Source organism: Pecten maximus, chromosome 15 (assembly GCF_902652985.1).
Source record: "Pecten maximus chromosome 15, xPecMax1.1, whole genome shotgun sequence".
Taxonomy (NCBI): domain Eukaryota; kingdom Metazoa; phylum Mollusca; class Bivalvia; order Pectinida; family Pectinidae; genus Pecten; species Pecten maximus.
Window position 1 is genome coordinate 33,900,773 of NC_047029.1, and position 23,359 is coordinate 33,924,131.

At 34.7% G+C, this 23,359-nt stretch overlaps 1 protein-coding gene across 3 annotated transcripts in view; it reads right to left on the minus strand.

Annotated features, from left to right (window-relative positions):
* Positions 1 to 19,617, minus strand: part of LOC117344361 (RNA-binding motif, single-stranded-interacting protein 3-like) — a 261,555-nt gene extending 241,938 nt beyond the window's left edge. Inside the window, exons 1-2 of one of the 3 annotated variants that reach the window (XM_033907099.1) lie at positions 19,544 to 19,617; positions 18,072 to 18,108 (exon numbers count right to left, since the gene is read on the minus strand). Coding sequence is in view for 2 of the 3 variants with exons in the window: in XM_033907097.1 (XP_033762988.1) it covers positions 3,845 to 3,910 (66 nt within the window). In the remaining variant the exon portion in view is untranslated. Of the gene's footprint in view, positions 1 to 3,844; positions 3,971 to 18,071; positions 18,109 to 19,543 lie in introns of those variants that run through there. The other 2 variants (XM_033907097.1, XM_033907098.1) reach the window with 2 other exon arrangements.
* Between the last annotated feature and the right edge of the window lie 3,742 nt (positions 19,618 to 23,359).

The window sequence follows — 23,359 nt, forward strand, 5'->3', positions numbered from 1 at the left end:
GTATATGTGTAATGTTACTTTGTTATACAGCCAGGACATATAACAGTATAATATGTGTAATGTTACTTTGTTATACAGCCAGGACATATAACAGTATAATATGTGTAATGTTACCTTGTTATACGGCCAGGACATATAACAGTATAATATGTGTAATGTTACTTTGTTATACAGTCAGGACATATAACAGTATAATATGTGTAATGTTACTTTGTTATACAGCCAGGACATATAACAGTATAATATGTGTAATGTTACTTTGTTATACAGCCAGGACATATAACAGTATAATATGTGTAATGTTACTTTGTTATACGGCCAGGACATATAACAGTATAATATGTGTAATGTTACTTTGTTATACAGCCAGGACATATAACAGTGTATTATCTGTGTAATGTTACTTTGTTATACAGCCAGGACATATAACAGTGTATTATCTGTGTAATGTTACTTTGTTATACAGCCAGGACATATAACAGTATAATATGTGTAATGTTACTTTGTTATACAGCCAGGACATATAACAGTATAATCTGTGTAATGTTACTTTGTTATACAGCCAGGACATATAACAGTATAATATGTGTAATGTTACTTTGTTATACAGCAGGGATATATAACAGTATAATATGTGTAATGTTACTTTGTTATACAGCCAGGACATATAACCGTATAATATGTGTAATGTTACTTTGTTATACAGCCAGCTAGGACATATAACAGTATAATATGTATAATGTTACTTTGTTATACAGCCAGGACATATAACAGTATAATATGTGTAATGTTACTTTGTTATACGGCCAGGACATATAACAGTATAATATGTGTAATGTTACTTTGTTATACAGCCAGGACATATAACAGTATAATATGTGTAATGTTACTTTGTTATACAACCAGGACATATAACAGTATAATATGTGTAATGTTACTTTGTTATACAGCCAGGACATATAACAGTATAATATGTGTAATGTTACTTTGTTATACAGCCAGGACATATAACAGTATAATCTGTGTAATGTTACTTTGTTATACAGCCAGGACATATAACAGTATAATATGTGTAATGTTACTTTGTTATACAGCCAGGACATATAACAGTATAATCTGTGTAATGTTACTTTGTTATACAGCCAGGACATATAACAGTGTATTATCTGTGTAATGTTACTTTGTTATACAGCCAGGACATATAACAGTATAATATGTGTAATGTTACTTTGTTATACAGCCAGGACATATAACAGTATAATCTGTGTAATGTTACTTTGTTATACGGCCAGGACATATAACAGTATAATATGTGTAATGTTACTTTGTTATACAGCCAGGACATATAACAGTATAATATGTGTAATGTTACTTTGTTATACGGCCAGGACATATAACAGTATAATCTGTGTAATGTTACTTTGTTATACGGCCAGGACATATAACAGTATAATATGTGTAATGTTACTTTGTTATACAGCCAGGACATATAACAGTATAATATGTATAATGTTACTTTGTTATACAGCCAGGACATATAACAGTATAATCTGTGTAATGTTACTTTGTTATACAGCCAGGACATATAACAGTATAATATGTGTAATGTTACTTTGTTATACGGCCAGGACATATAACAGTATAATATGTGTAATGTTACTTTGTTATACAGCCAGGACATATAACAGTATATGTGTTATGTTACTTTGTTATACGGCCAGGACATATAACAGTATAATATGTGTAATGTTACTTTGTTATACAGCCAGGACATATAACAGTATATGTGTTATGTTACTTTGTTATACAGCCAGGACATATAACAGTATAATCTGTGTAATGTTACTTTGTTATACAGCCAGGACATATAACAGTATAATATGTGTAATGTTACTTTGTTATACAGCCAGGACATATAACAGTATAATATGTGTAATGTTAGTTTGTTATACAGCCAGGACACATATAACAGTATAATATGTGTAATGTTACTTTGTTATACAGCCAGGACATATAACAGTATAATATGTGTAATGTTACTTTGTTATACAGCCAGGACATATAACAGTATAATATGTGTAATGTTACTTTGTTATACAGCCAGGACATATAACAGTATAATATGTGTAATGTTACTTTGTTATACAGCAGGGATATATAACAGTATAATATGTGTAATGTTACTTTGTTATACAGCCAGGACATATAACAGTATAATATGCAGACCTGCCAACCTTTCAAATTCAAAAATAGTAATTTGGCCCATTTTTGAGCAAAAAAGAGTAATTCTTAACAATTCTTGCCAAATCTATTGCATCAAAAAGAGTAATTTGCTACTATTTCGAGAGAAAAAAGAGTAACGACCACCACAAAATAGTAAAGATTACTATAAAATAGTAGTAGTTGGCAGGTCTGAATATGTGTAATGTTACTTTGTTATACAGCCAGGACATATAACAGTATAATCTGTGTAATGTTACTTTGTTATACAGCCAGGACATATAACAGTATAATATGTGTAATGTTACTTTGTTATACAGCTAGGACATATAACAGTATAATATGTGTAATGTTACTTTGTTATACAGCCAGGACATATAACAGTATAATATGTGAAATGTTACTTTGTTATACAGCCAGGACATATAACAGTATAATATGTGTAATGTTACTTTGTTATACAGCCAGGACATATAACAGTATTATCTGTGTAATGTTACTTTGTTATACAGCCAGGACATATAACAGTATAATATGTGTAATGTTACTTTGTTATACAGCCAGGACATATAACAGTATAATATGTGTAATGTTACTTTGTTATACAGCCAGGACATATAACAGAGTATAATATGTGTAATGTTACTTTGTTATACAGTCAGGACATATAACAGTGTATTATCTGTGTAATGTTACTTTGTTATACAGCCAGGACATATAACAGTGTATTATCTGCCCATATTTTACAACTGGTTATAGCTGGGTGTATTGGCCTATGAACAACCAGTGTCAATTTGAGGCAGAGTCTCCTCCTTGTAGTAGTTAGTGACTACCTCACTAAACAACATTCGGGATGCCCATCTCATGCCATCTATATCAATTAAAAAGTATTTTTCCCAGTGAGGACATCAGCTTCCCAGAAACACAAACCGGTACATTTTACTATGTCAATTACTAAACACAAGAGTATAAGTAGAATTATGACTGGTGGGAAGTCTGAATGACTTCCCTGTACGTGTGTACAGTATCTAAAGTTCATCGTAACCGAGTCAGTAAGATAAACATAAATAACATGGTTCGTCTGTGTGACTGCTGTACAAACACAGCTTTAGGTCCAGTAGTGGTAAAGGTGAGGGGGTACATGTAGAAGATACCTTTTTCCTTTTTATCTTGTTATATCTGTTCTAATCAAGAAAACATCATAGAGAGGCCAAACAACAATAAATATCACCATAAAGAGTTAATCTTTAAGCTTACCCCTCCCCACCTCGACACCCCTGTTTTGTTCATTAAACAATTTAAGTTTTTAAAGCTGAAGCTTCACATCAAAAAGATGTTATCTATTGAATTTTTTCAATGTTTTTAAAAATAAATGTCTATATACGAGGTAATTTTACTGTATCGTAACCTAAGTGTACACAAATATACAGTTTTGTTTAGCCTATTACAGTTCAGAGATAAAATTATCTATACATACTGTAAACAAACATTGTGATACAGTATCAAATCTCACTACCATCATTGTACACCTGTTTTTTATGGTTGTATGACACGATTATTCCTTTAAGCCTATTCCATCTAGTACACAGATCTGTATACATACACCATTGATAATCCTGCCTACCATCTTCTCTCCCTCCTTTGGACTTCGCTTTCCGGGGGCATCTCCAAACTTCCAAAATGACTTCATATTTTGAGATCCAGTGTCCCCCTTGCGCCCCCGAGCCGACAGGGGTGTGTCTTTCTGTATTGGAGAGGGAGGAAGATCCATTGATGTACTGTGTGTATGTATGTGAGATACTATAGTACATCTGTAGTATTAGGTCAGGTACACCGATTGGCCAGTTATCTCTATAATCTAGAGTGTCGCCTTGTCAACTTGATGTCAAATCAAATGCAAGCATGTTCAAGGCTTTTAAGAGATTTCCATTTGCCCACCCACAAAATCCCTCATATTGTCAAGAAAGGTTTTCTTTATTATGAAGTAAAGCCCTATTTAGACTTTTGTGGGAAAAAAACAACATATATATTATTCATTTTTTTTTCTTTTTTTGCATATAAAATATCCAAATAAAAAATTAACAAATAAATACATTTAAATTGAGATTTTAGTTATAGAAATTACATATTTACTTTAGTAAGGCTGTAAAAAAATTACACAGGCCTGTATCACTCATCAGTTCTGCAGCTATTAGAAGATGTTATAAGACATTAAACAAATTAACACATTTGACCCCTGTGACCTTGAGAGTATGTCAAGGTCATTCATTTGAAAAATATTAGTAACCTCCTTCCCCAGCATTGAGCTTGCAATGAGCTTTTTGATAATGAGAAAATGTACAATTTAAGATATTAGATCCATGACAGATACTGAAAGCAGGTCATGAAAGGTCATTCATTTGAACAAACTTATTAGCCCTTCATCCCAGCATATCTCAGCCCAATATCACTATATATACAATAAGCCTTTTTGTTCATGAGACTATGGTTTGGATTGAAAAAAAAAATGTTTCTAGCTCTAATATTTTTACCACATGAAATACAGTGGTCACTAGTCAGGTACAATGTAAAAATATTAACTTTATTTCTATTACAACAGTTGTGAAAAAAGTTATATAAACTTATTTTATTCACACTTAAACAGGAGTATACGGAGAAAACCCACGAGGTCAGGCAGGTGATCACCCATATCTGTAAAGCAAAATGAATTTCTTGCCTATTTAATCATCAATTACATGTATAATCATTTTTGCATTAAATGTCTTTAACTTGCAGCATATAAAGGGGAAGAACTCCATCTTACATTAATACATCAGTTCCAATTTAAAGTTGTTGTTTTTTTATTAAAAGCAGGAGATATATGTAAAAAACAAAAATTAATTAAAAGGGTATTACAAAATACAAGATGTATTGACAATTGTAAAAAAAGAGTTGCACAGACTTGAGATAGTGCAAATTTTTTTGAACCAAAAATAAAAGAAATCATCAAGTCATTTAACTTTATACTTTTGTCAGGTACAAAAACACATTATAATGAAAAAGATATCCATGTATATCAATTTGATCCACATTGAAGTTTATTCCTGTCATGTTACATACTGGTTCATGATTTTGTAATGCATGTTAAAAATCTTGAATCCTTTTTCTAAATTATCAAAATGTTATATAGTGTATGTAGAACAATTCCAAAATTCAAATCTTATTTTACTTGCAGAGTTATTCTTCCATACATTTATATTTGTTATATTTTAGATACTTTTATTATATTGATGATATTTTTTTTATGGTATTGGGGATAAGTACGATAATATCAGATATATCTATGTATATCATATTAGAGATATCGGGTATAAAAGATATTTGTAATAAATATATCCAGGGTATTTGTTATATTTGTGATGATATCTCCAATATCTATAGCATTTGAGATATCTATAGTTTAGGAGATATCGCTGATGGTATGACAGATATCTATAGTATTGGAGATATCTCTAATAGGTATGACAGATATCTATAGTATTGGAGATATTTGATATTATATTAGAGATATCTATAGTTATTGGAGATATCTGATGGTATGAGAGATATCTATAGTATTGGAGATATCTCTGATAGTATGACAGATATCTATAGTATTGGAGATATTTGATATTAGATTAGAGATATCTATAGTTTAGGAGATATTTCTGATGGTATGAGACATATCTATAGTATTGGAGATATCTCTGATGGTATGACAGATATCTATAGTATTGGAGATATCTCTGATGGTATGACAGATATCTATAGAATTGGAGATATCTGATGGTATGACAGATATCTATAGTATTGGAGATATCTGATGGTATGACAGATATCTATAGTATTGGAGATATTTGATATTAGATTAGAGATATCTACAGTTTAGGAGATATATCTGATGGTATGACAGATATATATAGTATTGGAGATATTTGATATTAGATTAGAGATATCTATAGTTTAGGAGATATCTCTGATGGTATGACAGATAACTAAAGTATTGGAGATATCTCTGATGGTATGACAGATATCTATAGTATTGGAGATATTTGATATTATATTAGAGATATCTATAGTATTGGAGATATTTGATATTATATTAGAGATATCTATAGTTTAGAGATATCTCTGATGGTATGAGAGATATCTATAGTATTGGAGATATCTAGAGTATTGATATTATATTTGAGATATCTATAGGTTAGGAGATATCTCTGATGGTATGGCAGATATCTATAGTATTGGAGATATCTCTGATGGTATGAGAGATATCTATAGTATTGGAGATATCTCTGATGGTATGAGAGATATCTATAGTATTGGAGAGATCTCTGATGGTATGAGAGATATCTATAGTATTGGAGATATCTCTGATGGGATGAGACATCTACAGTATTGGAGATATTTGATATTAGATTAGAGATATCTATAGTTTAGGAGATATATCTGATGGTATGAGAGAAATCTATTATTTAAGTATTGGAGATATTTGATATTAGATTAGAAATATATATAGTTTAGGAGAAATCTCTGATGATATTAGATATCTATAGTATTGGATATATTTGTTATCATATATGAGATATCTAGAGTATTGGATATATCTAGCATTGGATATATATGATGATATGAGCGATATAAAGTATTGGAGATATCTGTTATGATATCAGATATATATAGTATTGGAGATATCTCTGATTATATTAGAGATATCAATAGCATTTGATGATATAAGAGACATCTATAGTATTAGAGATATTTGTAACCATATTAGAGGTATCTGTAACATTGGAGATATTTGTGATAATATTAGAAATATCTATAGTTTGGGAGATATTTCTGATGATATGACATATATCTATGGTATTTGAGATATTTCTGATGATATTAGATATATGTGGTTTTAGGGATATCTTTAACATAAACAATATTTAGGGTATTGGTGATATCTGTGAATATCTTAGAGATATCTATGGCATTGGAAATACATGTAAAATCTATGATTTAGGGTATTGGTGATATCTGTGAATATCTTACAGATATCTATGGCATTGGAAATACATGTAAAATCTATGATTTAGGGTATTGGTGATATCTGTGAATATCTTAGAGATATCTATGGCATTGGAAATACATGTAAAATCTATGATCATATTAGATATGATCTGGTATTGATGATGATATATATGGGAGATATATGTGGTGATATAGGAGATATCTGTGATATATAAGAGATATCTGGTGATATAAGAGATATCTGTGATATATAATAGATATCTGTGGTGATATAAGAGATATCTGTGATATATAAGAGATATCTGTGATATATAAGAATATATGATTTCTGTATGAGGTACTGTACCTAATCATTTAATAGAATCACAGCTCTCGATCTTAATACCAATAGAACATTAACAACTCAGTGAAGAGCACACTTCCCAATGTATACCTATTTAGAATTAAGTGTTTTTCTGCACTTTGCATGGGAGATTGACAGCTAGATGTGCCAGACTTGGTTCTCGCCAAAGATTACATTCAAGATCCTTCACATATCTCAATTTATATAAAGAACAGTTTTATAAATAGAGAGCATGCACACTCCCTCCCATCCCTCCTTCTGATATAGTACACAGTAACATCTATCACCTGTGTCTATTTCATCCCAAGGATATGGACATTAGGCATGTTTTGCATGTGCATTCACAACGGACTCTTTACAAACGCAGAGGTGATTTAACACCCCACCTTTAAGTGACCTTGATTTCTAATTCAATTTGCCCGTTTTACCATCCTATCAACATATTTAGGTAACCTGAAAACAATCTAAGAGTCTTTGATTATAGACTGAAGATTATATTAACAGATCAGCGAGGTAAGGAACTTTTAATTGTTTTGATAAGCACACCAGTCCTCTTTTCCTGAAAAAAAGGGTGGGGGGGGGTGGGGGGTTGGATTGCGCTTCTGCAGGCAGGTTTTCTTATTAGGTTAAATGTAGTAATTATAAATCAGCCACCTCAAACCTTGTATGGTATATTATGTATGTTGAATATGGTAATTATAATCACCCTCCCTCTGTGTAGGGTATATTAAGTAGGTTGAATACGGTAATTATAATCGTTCATCCCCTTTGTAGGGTATATTTAGTAGCGTGAATATGGTAATTATAATCGCCCACCCCTTTGTAATGTATATTTAGTAGGTTGAATACGATAATTATAATCGCCCATCCCCTTTGTAGGGTATATTTAGTAGGTTGAATACGGTAATTATAATCCCCCTCCTCTTTGTAAGGGTATATTAAGTAGGTTGAATACGGTAATTATAATCCCCCTCCTCTTTGTAGGGTATATTAAGTAGGTTGAATACGGTAATTATAATCGCCCATCCCCTTTGTAGGGTATATTAAGTAGGTTGAATACGGTAATTATAATTGCCATCCCCTTTGTAGGGTATATTTAGTAAGTTGAATACGGTAATTATAATCGCCCACCCCCTTTGTAGGGTATATTAAGTAAGTTGAATACGGTAATTATAATTGCCCACCCCTTTGTAGGGTATATCAAGTATGTTGAATACGGTAATTATAATCGCCCACCCACTTTGTAGGGTATATATTAAGTAGGTTGAATACAGTAATTATAATCACCCTACCCTTTGTAGGGTATATTTAGTTGGTTGAATACGGTAATTATAATCGCCCTCCCCTTTGTAGGGTATATTTAGTAGGTTGAATATGGTAATTATAATCGCCCTACCCTTTGTAGGGTATATTAAGTAGGTTGAATACGGTAATTATAATCACCCACCCCTTTGTAGGGTATATTTAGTAGGTTGAATACGGTAATTATAATCGCCCTCCCCTTTGTAGAGTATATTTAGTAGGTTGAATATGGTAATTATAATCCCCCTCCCCTTTGTAGGGTATATTTAGTAGGTTGAATACCGTCATTATAATTGCCCTCCCCTTTGTAGGGTATATTAAGTAGCTTGAATATGGTAATTATAATCGCCCTCCCCTTTGTAGAGTATATTTAATAGGTTGAATACGGTAATTATAATCCCCCTTCCCTTTGTAGGGTATATTTAGTAGGTTGAATACCGTCATTATAATCGCCCTCCCCTTTGTAGGGTATATTAAGTAGCTTGAATACGGTAATTATAATCGCCCTCCCCTTTGTAGAGTATATTTAATAGGTTGAATACGGTAATTATAATCGCCCTACCCTTTGTAGGGTATATTAAGTAGGTTGAATACGGTAATTATAATCGCCCTCCCCTTTGTAAGGTATATTTAGTAGGTTGAATACGATAATTATAATCGCCCTACCCTTTGTAGGGTATAATGTAATGATCACTCTGTAAATGAGTCTGGCATGAAAAGCTTACTTACAAGATATCTCATGTTCACTTAACATCACATCATCAGGTTCTACTCCTGATTGGATTTTGATTATCATCTGGCAAGATTGAAGGTCAAAAGTAACAATTTTGTTTTATATTCAATAAAAGATAATATTCTGCTTACATTTCAACAAATCATTTTGGTCTAAAAATAAACAAATACCAAGTGTAATTCCTGAAACTAAACACTTTTTACGTCTGTTAAAATAGCCTCTTTATCAGCTACAAGCTATAAATATACCACCAGTGGCACCAACACTCCCATTCTGTGTGTTGTAGAGAAATCATAATCTATCTTTTTAAAATGGCTCAGTAAATACTATGACCTGAAATTTTATGGCTGTGTTATGTAACTTAAATAAATCTTTGAAAGTTAATCCTCTATTATTTGCAGAACAATTCAATAACTGTTTTAAAATTGACTTCAATTCTTCAATTCATCATTGAAGTTTAGCAAAAGTCAAAGCATTACAACAATAAATGAGAATTTCAGAAAATGAAACAAGTAGCTCCTCCTCACTCTCCTGTCTAACCCTATACTCTATACCAAATCTCCAACCTCCTCCCCACTCTCCTGTCTATATAACCCTATACTCTATACCAAATCTCCAACCTCCTCCCCACTCTCCTGTCTATCTAACCCTATACTCTATACCAAATCTCCAACCTCCTCCCCACTCTCCTGTCTATCTAACCCTATACTCTATACCAAATCTCCAACCTCCTCCCCACTCTCCTGTCTATCTAACCCTATACTCTATACCAAATCTCCAACCTCCTCACCACTCTCCTATCTATCTAACCCTATACTCTATAACAAATCTCCAACCTCCTCCCCACTCTCCTGTCCAACCCTATACTCTATACCAAATCTCCAACCTCCTCCCCACTCTCCTGTCTATCTAACCCTATACTCTATACCTAATCTCCAACCTCCTCCCCACTCTCCTGTCTATCTAACCCTATACTCTATACCTAATCTCCAACCTCCTCCCCACTCTCCTGTCTATCTAACCCTATACTCTATACCAAATCTCCAACCTCCTCCCCACTCTCCTGTCTATCTAACCCTATACTCTATACCAAATCTCCAACCTCCTCCCCACTCTCCTGTCTATCTAACCCTATACTCTATACCAAATCTCCAACCTCCTCCCCACTCTCCTGTCTATCTAACCCTATACTCTATACCAAATCTCCAACCTCCTCCCCACTCTCCTGTCTATCTAACCCTATACTCTATACCAAATCTCCAACCTCCTCCCCACTCTCCTGTCTATCTAACCCTATACTCTATACCAAATCTCCAACCTCCTCCCCACTCTCCTGTCTATCTAACCCTATACTCTATACCAAATCTCCAACCTCCTCCCCACTCTCCTGTCTATCTAACCCTATACTCTATACCAAATCTCCAACCTCCTCCCCACTCTCCTGTCTATCTAACCCTATACTCTATACCAAATCTCCAACCTCCTCCCCACTCTCCTGTCTATCTAACCCTATACTCTATACCAAATCTCCAACCTCCTCCCCACTCTCCTGTCTATCTAACCCTATACTCTATACCAAATCTCCAACCTCCTCCCCACTCTCCTGTCTATCTAACCCTATACTCTATACCAAATCTCCAACCTCCTCCCCACTCTCCTGTCTATCTAACCCTATACTCTATACCAAATCTCCAACCTCCTCCCCACTCTCCTGTCTATCTAACCCTATACTCTATACCAAATCTCCGAACCTCCTCCCCACTCTCCTGTCTATCTAACCCTATACTCTATACCAAATCTCCAACCTCCTCCCCACTCTCCTGTCTATCTAACCCTATACTCTATACCAAATCTCCAACCTCCTCCCCACTCTCCTGTCTATCTAACCCTATACTCTATACCAAATCTCCAACCTCCTCCCCACTCTCCTGTCTATCTAACCCTATACTCTATACCAAATCTCCAACCTCCTCCCCACTCTCCTGTCTATCTAACCCTATACTCTATACCAAATCTCCAACCTCCTCCCCACTCTCCTGTCTATCTAACCCTATACTCTATACCAAATCTCCAACCTCCTCCCCACTCTCCTGTCTATCTAACCCTATACTCTATACCAAATCTCCAACCTCCTCCCCACTCTCCTGTCTATCTAACCCTATGATCTATACCAAATCTCCAACCTCCTCCCCACTCTCCTGTCTATCTAACCCTATACTCTATACCAAATCTCCGACCTCCTCCCCACTCTCCTGTCTATCTAACCCTATACTCTATACCAAATCTCCAACCTCCTCCCCACTCTCCTGTCTATCTAACCCTATACTCTATACCAAATCTCCAACCTCCTCCCCACTCTCCTGTCTATCTAACCCTATACTCTATACCAAATCTCCAACCTCCTCCCCACTCTCCTGTCTATCTAACCCTACTTTATACCAAATCTCCAACCTCCTCCCCACTCTCCTGTCTATCTAACCCTATACTCTATACCAAATCTCTAACCTCCTCCCCACTCTCCTGTCTATCTAACCCTATACTCTATACCAAATCTCCGACCTCCTCCCCACTCTCCTGTCTATCTAACCCTATACTCTATACCAAATCTCCAGCCTCCTCCCCACTCTCCTGTCTATCTAACTCTATACTCTATACCAAATCTCCAACCTCCTCCCCACTCTCCTGTCTATCTAACCCTATACTCTATACCAAATCTCCAACCTCCTCCCCACTCTCCTGTCTATCTAACCCTATACTCCATACCAAATCTCCAACCTCCTCCCCACTCTCCTGTCTATCTAACCCTATACTCCATACCAAATCTCCAACCTCCTCCCCACTCTCCTGTCTATCTAACCCTATACTCCATACCAAATCTCCAACCTCCTCCCCACTCTCCTGTCTATCTAACCCTATACTCTATACCAAATCTCCAACCTCCACCCCAATCTCCTGTCTATCTAACCCTATACTCTATACCAAATCTCCAACCTCCTCCCCACTCTCCTGTCTATCTAACCCTATACTCTATACCAAATCTCCGACCTCCTCCCCACTCTCCTGTCTATCTAACCCTATACTCTATACCAAATCTCCAACCTCCTCCCCACTCTCCTGTCCATCTAACCCTATACTCTATACCAAATCTCCAACCTCCTCCCCACTCTCCTGCTCTCACCATCCTATTCCCTATATAGCCCTCTTTAGCCCCTTCCTTCCTCCCTTCCCTACAAACTCCCCAAACCCCATCCTGTGGACCCCTTACCCCTATAGTCCATATCTTTCCCTTTCCTGACACACAGACTCTAACTCTCGGTATATCACTCTCTCCACTGGTTCCTCTTCTCCACCCTAGTATAACTCACTCCGTTCCATCCATTTCCCCGTTTCTGTGAAATCACTTTTCCTTACCCACAGAATTTCCTGTATATCATCAGTACACAGTTGATAAGGCATGGCTGTATCCTGGGGGAAGTTATAAGGTCCGAAACTCATCTCCAAGCTGCTTTCAATAAAACTCCGCCAGAATATCACAGGAAAGAATCACCACTTGACGAGGAAGTTCCCGACTTAAAATGTCATCAGGGATATCATACACGATTTTATGAAGCCAAAGAAATTGTGCTTTGTAATATAGAGTTGTACTTCATTAACCCGTAGTTGTACTTTGCTGTATTCAATATCACAGCAATGTTCTACTTCATTAACCCGTAGTTGTACTTTGCGATATCCAAAATCACAGCAATGTTGTACTTCATTAACCCGTAGTTGTACTTTGCGATATCCAAAATCACAGCAATGTTCTACTTCATTAACCCGTAGTTGTACTTTGCGATATCCAAAATCACAGCAATGTTGTACTTCATTAACCCGTAGTTGTACTTTGCGATATCTAAAATCACAGCAATGTTGTACTTCATTAACCCGTAGTTGTACTTTGTTTAGTTGTCTTTTATATCAATGCAGAGTCTACTTCGCATATGAATTATCTATGAATTGTACTTCGCTACACTTGGTCAATATCTTTACACCAGTTTGATCATTTTCAGCACAGTTTATATTTTTACACAAGTTGTACTTCTTTCACTAGGGGTGTACTTGATTGCACTGTGTGGTATGCTGTACAATGTTGTATGGTTATAGATATGACACTCAGTTGTCAGTTGTCCTGCGAGTTGTCACTGACTAAAATATCCTAATGTTGTATGCTGTACAATGTTGTATGGTTACAGATATGACACTCAGTTGTCAGTTGTCCTGCGAGTCGTCACTGACAAAAATATCATAATGAACACAACTGGATATTTTAAACTAAGCAATATTACCGTACAATCCACTTACACAAACAGCTGATTTCATGCCATTCATTGAAGCTTTTAGTCTTCCATTCTTATTTAGATCATGACTCACTTGTTGATAAACTGGAGTAAAAATTACTATATTGAGAAGGTGCTGTCATGGTTACGATTCCTCAGTGTTGAAACGAAACAGACCGGTACATCTTCAATCTCCTTCCACAGACACCTGTACAACTGAACAGGACTATTACACGCTTAAACTGTCCTACCACCAAGTGTAACTGAAAGTGCCTGCTATCAAAAAATGGAGATGAATTAAAAAACCCATAGTACTAGGTAATCCCCAAACACAAACTCCATTAGATTGTATCAGAATGAAACACATGCATGCATACGCACACATTTAATCTCCAACTTACTCGTAATGCATGCCTCCACGACCAGGGTATTTATATCTGTTTATATGCTTCTAGGATGGGATCTTACTCCCTAACTCTCGAGAATGAAAAGAAAATCATGGTGATGCGTATTCAATGATTTTTTCCAATTTTCAAAGGAAATTGATTTTTTATGCTATGTAATCATTTAAAAGTGATTTATGCTTACTGATTAGATAAAATAAGATAAGAGTTATATTTGAACTTTCAAAATATCCCTACTGTTTGACATATAGACTATCATTACAAGCAACACATGTTTTAATATACTGGCTGCCTGGCAATGGTAACTTGGCAGAGGTGAAGATGAAACACACCACCTCCTCTCCCATGCAAATGTATCTGATAGCCAAAATATTTATTGCTTCTTTATTTAGCACTCCCAGCGGTAACCTTGTCTTAACTTTGACCTTAAAATAGATATATGACCTTGACCTTCACATCAACTCTTTACCTAAGTTTGCATATCAAGGTTCAATGCTTAGTAACTTTAATGCTTAGTAACTTTATAATGTAGCACATATACAATCATACCTGCATAAAAGACCATATGTATACATAGCAAATCCCTGTCTATATAGACACCTGTATATAGCAAAACCCTGTCTCTAAAGACTATCTATATATAGCAAAACCCTGTCTATATAGACACCTGTATATAGCAAAACCCTGTCTATATAGACACCTGTTTATAGCAAAACCCTGTCTATATAGACTATCTATATATAGCAAAACCCTGTCTATAAAGACTATCTATATATAGCAAAACCCTGTCTATATAGACACCTGTATATAGCAAAACCCTGTCTATAAAGACTATCTATATATAGCAAAACCCTGTATATATAGACACCTGTTTATAGCAAAACCCTGTCTATAAAGACTATCTATATATAGCAAAACCCTGTCTATATAGACACCTGTATATAGCAAAACCCTGTCTATAAAGACTATCTATATATAGCAAAACCCTGTCTATATAGACACCTGTTTATAGCAAAACCATGTCTATATAGACTATCTATATATAGCAAAACCATGTCTATAAAGACTATCTATATATAGCAAAACCCTGTATATATATATAGACACCTGTATATAGCAAAACCCTGTCTATAAAGACTATCTATATATAGCAAAACCCTGTCTATATAGACACCTGTTTATAGCAAAACCATGTCTATATAGACTATCTATATATAGCAAAACCCTGTCTATAAAGACTATCTATATATAGCAAAACCCTGTCTATAAAAATACCTATATATAGCAAAACTTTATCCATTAAGATTACATTCATATAAGAAAACCCTGCCTATAAAAGTCACGTCTATATATATATCAAAATTCTTTCTACAAAGGCTACCTATATGAAACTAAAACATGTTTATTAAGGTCACATGTATATTAAAAAAAATTTATATATTAAGACCAACTGTATATAGCAAATCCCTGTCTATCAACGCCACCTGTATAAATGTACTTAACACAACCCTGCTTTAAAGGTCGTTTTTCTATAACAAAGCTCTGTCACTTGTATAAAACCTGCATAACTAAACCCTGTCTATTAATGTCACCTTAATGAATATGTGCATAGCTAGACCCATCTATAAAGGTCACCTGAATAAATACATTTATAATTAAACCATGTGTATAAACCATGTCTATAAAGGTCACCTGAATAAACACATGGGTAGCTAAACCCTGTCCATAAAGGTCACCTCTCTATTATATAACTATGTCTATAAAGATCACCTATATAAATACATTAATAATTAAACCCTGTCTACAAACCCTGTCTATAAAGGTCGCCTCTATAAATACATGCATTACCTACCCTGTCTATAAAGGTCACCTGAATAATACCTGTATAATTAAACCATGTCTATAAACCCTGTCTATAAAAGTCACCTGAAAAAATACATGCATGACATAACCCTGTCTATAAAGATCAACTCCATATAGCACAACTTTGTACAACTCTGTATCATAAAGCCCTACTTATAAAGGCCATCTAAATATATTAAAACCCTTTCAATAGAGGCCACCTGTAACAAAACCTGTCTATAAAGACTATCTGTATGATAAGCCACATATAAAGATTAAATTTGATGTTGCCAGCAGTAGCAGGAAAAAAGAATGAATAACTGTTGACTGTGATAATCATCTGTGTGCAAAGCCAAGGACAACAACTCCAGTAGGAAATGGAATTCTGACACAGGATTCAAACTCCAGTAGGAAATGGAATTCTGACACAGGATTCAAACTCCAGTAGGAAATGGAATACTGACACAGGATTCAAACTCCAGTAGGAAATGGAATTCTGACACAGGATTCAAACTCCAGTAGGAAATGGAATACTGACACAGGATTCAAACTCCAGTAGGAAATGGAATTCTGACACAGGATTCAAACTCCAGTAGGAAATGGAATTCTGACACAGGATTCAAACTCCAGTAGGAAATGGAATTCTGACACAGGATTCAAACTCCAGTAGGAAATGGAATTCTGACACAGGATTCAAACTCCAGTAGGAAATGGAATTCTGACATAGGATTCAAACTCCAGTAGGAAATGGAATTCTGACACAGGATTCAAACTCCAGTAGGAAATGGAATTCTGACACAGGATTCAAACTCCAGTAGGAAATGGAATTCTGACACAGGTTTCAAACTAAATCTGTAATCTAATATGATAAAGCCACATACCAAGTAATAATTGATGTAGCAAACGTAGCAAAAAGTGTCTGTAAAAACAGACGAGAATTTCTGCAAAGGGCAATAACTCCAGCAAAAAAGGAATACTGAGAAAAGACTTGAACTCAATCTGTAATTCATTGTGACAAAGCTACATACTAAGTTACATATTGATGTGGCAAGTGATAGTAAAAAAAAATCAGGAAAATGGTTAATTATATAAATTTGCAGTGTTGTAATGGACCATATAACTCAAGCAAAGTACTGATTTTTTACACAGAGTTTAAATTTGATCTGAAATCTTATATGATCAAGCAATATACCAAGTAACAAATTGATGTAGCGAGTGGTAGCAAAATATAATAAATACTGTTTATTACAAGATGTAGCAAGTGGTAGCAAAATATAATAAATACTGTTTATTACAAGAATTTTCTATGTGCAAAGGGCAATAACTCCAACAAAAAATTAAATATTGACATGGGGTTCATTTATTATGACAAAGCCACACACTAAGTTACAAATAGATGTGGCAAAGTGTTAGGGAAAAAAACTATAAAACTGAAGAGTGACTGCCAACATAGTCAACAAGGTTGACAATGTGTGACGATCCCTAGGTGTCAGCCATGCTTTTCAGGTGACATAAAAATCCTGGTCATCTCTTTTGATTCTTTGCATATCAACCTCAATATAAAGGCAACCTGTGTAAAAAGGCCAATTTTCTCTACTCTCTCCAGTGACTTATAAACACAAGTTTGTATACTTGTTCACTGACTTCCTTTTCTCCTAGCTAGCTGCAATTCCAATCCAATATATTATCTTTGATCGTGTTTACCAGACACATATACTCTACTGGCATTGATCTAAATATACTCTCGAACTAAATATACTCTCGAACCCTATAAAACCTCTCAAGACTGTCCCAATTTATAACCCTATAATGAAAAACAATTATCAGTTCTGTGCAGAAGTAAATCAAAGAGAAGTAATAGACAGTGCACCTACCTGAGAGAAGGAGCCCTATAGATTCTGCAGCATCTGTCTGCAAGATAAACAAGGGAAAAAAATTCAGGTGCGGAAAACAGGACTTTTTTATGCGAGAATGTTTCTGCATAATTGTGCGAGAAATCGGTTACAATATGTCATAAATCTGTGGTGAAGACCCTCAGGTATGAACCATAGTTATGTTGATACATCTATCCGATTACATTAGAGCAATCACAGGTACGCTATCCCAGGTGAGTACAGGTATGTAATATCAGTCAAGTTTAATTTAGCGTTTTTCTCTGTGAACACTACATACATATATATATACTGATGAACTTAAATATCACACAGTGGCTGTTAGCCTAGATCTTCATGAATATAAATTGTACATTTCACAAACCAAATCCTTAATTTAAATTTGGAAATTAGGAAAAATTTACATTCATGTGGTTTTATGTCGGTTTTTATTTCTTTATTTCTTTTTTTTTTTTTCTCAGATTTTAAACTTGCTATTTAAATTTGTTTGACAATAAATCTCATAAAAATCTGAAACTCATGAGAATTTTTACTTTAAATTTTGGCAGGAATATATGGTAACATACAAATAAGTGTACACTGCAGGTTACGCAATTAACAATAGGTAACCACATGCACTAATATAAGTTTCATAAATACTGTACATTAGTTTTGATTTGAGTTAGGGCATCCAGTAGACCCTTGAGAGTATGTTTTTGACTCCTCAAATTGAGATCTGATTCTTGGGTTGGAACGGACTTGTCAATCTGACATATGTTTTGACCCTTTAAATTTCCAAGAAATAATTATTTGACTTCTGAAATTGCTAAAAGTCAAGGGTCAACTGAATGCCCTGTAAGTTAAACAAAATTTATCGACCAGTAATTTCAATCTGTTACCCAGTTTACTATTTTGGTAGTCATTAGAAATATAGAGGACTCATAAGTGGATATTTAAAATTTCCAGATAATATTTCAAAGAGATATAGTTACTAAAAGTATATATTTTTGCATGCAACGTTAACCTTCTTGGTCCAATTTACTTCAAAGCTATTTTAGGTTATCATGGAGATTTCATGGGATTTAATTGAAACAGTGGCTTAATTCATAAATTAAATCATATTTTGCTGCTGAAATTTGGCAGGTTGTATGGAAAAATCTTGAAAAAATTCAACTGACCGAGCTCAAAGAGATTCAAAATCTGATAAACCTATGTGAAACCTATTTTGTTTTCTTGATCAGTACAAAATTTAACTAATACTGTCTTTTTTATACACAGTGCGAAATTTGAGGAAGAACGATGAGAAATAGCAATAAGAAACATATAATGCATGCATTTTCCCCGGTACACCTATAAATTTAGAGTAAATCTTTATAACACCTACATATTTAGAGTAAATCTACCTGAACACCTACAAATTTAGAGTAAATCTACCGGTACACAGAGGACCTTTGACTCATCTCACAAATACTTACAATGTTCCTAGCAGTGATGTTGGAGTTGTTCACAGTGAAGAGACCAGAAAACCCACTTCCCCTACAGAAGACAGTAATACAAGTCTGATGAATTTGGTTCCTGTGGAGCTGGTGACTTGTCCGCTCCCACATTCAACCACTAAACACATTATCGCCTCCGTTGGAATTTTGTCATCATCAAGCATTTCTTTCACCTGTGGTGGAACCATTATGTCCAAGACATCCGTCTTAATTCATTGTTTTCCTTTTTTCCAACCTTTTAAAAAAGTGAAATAAAAATGTTTTTTCTGTTCAATCTGTTTTCGAGCCCACAATTAAACTAATGTTAAACCTCACTTACAAAATTAACACACTAATGACAGCAGAGTATATATCGTTAATTTACTGCTCACGCATCTCAACTCCGATATAAATTTACTGATACACATAATTACACAACTTGTTCATAGCCTTGTTATTTTTCTATCAAACACTCAATTCTACACACATCTTTATAGATTATATGGACAGTACTGCAGGAGGTTTGATATATAACTACTATATCTGGTTTGAAGTGCAATTGTCTCCCTTGCACTGCGGTGTACATGTACGAGTTCACTTTCATTCCCAGCATTCATAATAAATCTCGACTAGCTGGGTGACTTCTGATTTCTATGACTGATGTCAGTCTGAGTATTTGTAACAACTTTTTCAAACATTCCCAACCATGTCCTAGTTCATTACCTACAAGGACATTTTCTTTCTTTTGATTCATGACCATAGTACATTTTCTATATAGATATTGCTTCCCCTAATTTTCCTTGGACAACTCCAGTTAGTTTGGCCTAGTTCCCTTTAAGTACTTTGGAATCTATCCATAATTACTTTGTACTTTGACCCTTTTTTCTCTTAATAATTTGCTAAAAAGAGAAACCTTCATATGGACTATAAAGAATGATTAAACGAAAATTTTCAGAGAAATTACGATAACAAAATTGACAAAATTGAAAATGGCCAACTGTGAGTCATTCTGTTTTCTTTAGTGACAAAGGGGAATCTACATATTAAGTTAATAAAAAAATCTTCCAATTCTTCTTAAAAAAAACATCAGTAATAACAAACTTAATTAAACTGTCAAAATCAAAGATGGCTGCCTTTCGGCTGTTGATTTTTTCAAACTCAAATCAAATAGACATGATTATAGTGACCAAGGGGTATACCCACCAGAGACATATATACAGTGTATAATTTATATGTCTCTGATACCCACCTTTCATGGCAATTTTGTATTCTGGATCAAGCTCAAAATCCAACGGTCAAAACTAGGGACCAAGGGGGAACAAATGCAGTATGAGAGAAATCATTTCACATACTTCTCCAGAAATAGCAAAAACAAACTTCAACCACAAACTCCCAAGACAAATTTGAAGCTGGTTTTCTGCTTAGCTATTCAAGCTTTTTTTAATTAGGCTAAAAATTAAATGCACACCACTACAAACCACAGGAAACATTCAATTCATGTGAATTTTAAGAAATTATATCATTCATATACTCAAGAAACAGCCATTACAAACTTCAGCTGCCCAAATCCAAGATCGCTGCCCGTCAGCCATTTTGTTTTCCTGGTCAGACTACATGTAGATTGAATTGGCACAACTGGGGACCAAGAAATACACCATGTGCAAATATGAAAGGAGGGCCCCATGTGTCAATTTGTATGACTTGTGGCCAAATCAGTGATATTAAGGGTAATATTTTGTAAGAAGATACTTTCAGTGTGGGATCAGTAACTTGCCAAATATATATTGATGATCTCCATGACGTCATGATCATTGTTGTCAATACATTTTGGGGTTTGTTAATGAAAGTTTTTGCTAATTTTCTTAAAATAGACCATTTAGAAATTACATGTATGTTAATTCAAAGTGCAAGTCTGTGACAGGACCATTCACCTTTCAAATTGCCACTTTTCGTGGTATAAATTGTAAAAGATGCCATATGTTTCAGAAGTCTTCAGTGCACGTGCAGTTTCGCCGTCGGTGCAGTTACACGTACTTGTTCCGACATTTTCCATGTGAGGGTCAGATCAAATTTGGGCTGGTTATTTGCATGTTTTTTTTCACGCAAGAGAAATTCTTTTTCAGTTACAAATGTTAAAACGACTGTTAAGAATTTAAGCATGGGGAACAGCTTTGTGGCGACAGTAGACCAGCTCAGTCGGGGAACATGTTGGACACGTGCATCCTTTCAACTTCCTTCTCCAAACTAAACACAGAAACAACTTCCGGTGATAGATACGGCGATACAAAATCCCCAAAACACTAAACTGTGAGGGTCCCCGTGATTTCGTGTACGCCGCATCCGGTCCCGGACCCGATCCCCATACCAGGAATATTGATATTATTTTTTCTCAACAACGACTCAATGAATAATTCTCATTTTTTCTTAAAAACCTGATTAATATGTGAAAATCTGACAATCGAAGCAATTAATTTCCTACACACTTTTGTAATCGCCAATATTGACATTTGAGCAGTAATAGTGAAGTCTGCGATAGATGAGTATATTGAAGATTTACAAGAGATTTAATTTGGTGTTATCTCTCTGATTTTATCGATTTCCAACATAAAGCAAATTTTAAACATTCGGATCTCTCTGATGTTATCAACCGCATGTTATCTGCAAATAATTTCCCAATTGGAACCTCTACGAACATCGTCGACGACGTGTTGTCAGATACATAGAATTATTCTGATAGATGTAGGAAATTACATTCTTTTGGCAGTCAGCTCTGTAATAAATAATATATTAAAACTGAAACATTCACAGTTCGATTTTTTCTTTAATATTATATATTTCTGCGGTTGACTTTAGCCAATGCTGTTGACTATAGAAACTCTTCTGTATTACAGGAAAACGAAACATGGCAGCATGATGGTGCCAAACTTGAGTGCGTAAATTCTTTTTCGTATTTAGGTGTTAAACTTAACTACAATGGAAATTTCATTGTAACACAAAAACAGTTAGCTTCACAGTGTAGGAAAGCACTTTTTTCTCTTAAAAGATCATGTAATTCAATGTTATTAAATCTGTACCTTGCTGTCTCTTTTTGACACGTACGTTGGCAGTGTAGCCAACTATGCGTGCGAGGTGTGGGGTTTTTCACAAGGCGCCTGATATCGAACAAATTCACTTAGACTTTTGTAAAAATATTTTAGGAGTTCGTAAATCTACAGCAAACGCAATGATCTATTCTGAACTTGGTAGATTTCCTCTTCTCATTTTGCGTAAAATACGAATCTTCAAGTACTGGTGTAAATTGTTGAGGTCCAATAACTGTATTTTAAGTGCATGTTATCAAGATATGTACATAGACTGTGAATCAAATCCACATTGTAAAAATTGGGTAGCTTCAGTTAAACAGGAACTATGTGCCATTGGCTTGGCCGAGTACTGGCAGGCGCAGGGTGATTTTAATACTAGAACCATTTTGGCCTTAGTAAAACAACGGCTATTAGACATTTTTAAGCAAGATTGTGAGTCTTTCTTTTTAACCTCGTCCAAATGCACATTGTATAAACATGTTATTGACTATGTATGTCTGCAACCTTACTTAAGCAAGCCTTTTCCTGTTAAATATAAAGGCAATTGTCAAAATACGTTTGTCTTCACATAACCTGTTAATTGAAACTGGACGACATAGAGAAATTCCTCACAATTTAAGATTTTGCCCTCTCTGTAGAAATGACATAGAAGATGAATACCATTTCATTTTAATATGTCCCTCCTTTAACGGTCTCAGAATAAAATATATAAAGCCTCATTATCGGGTTAATC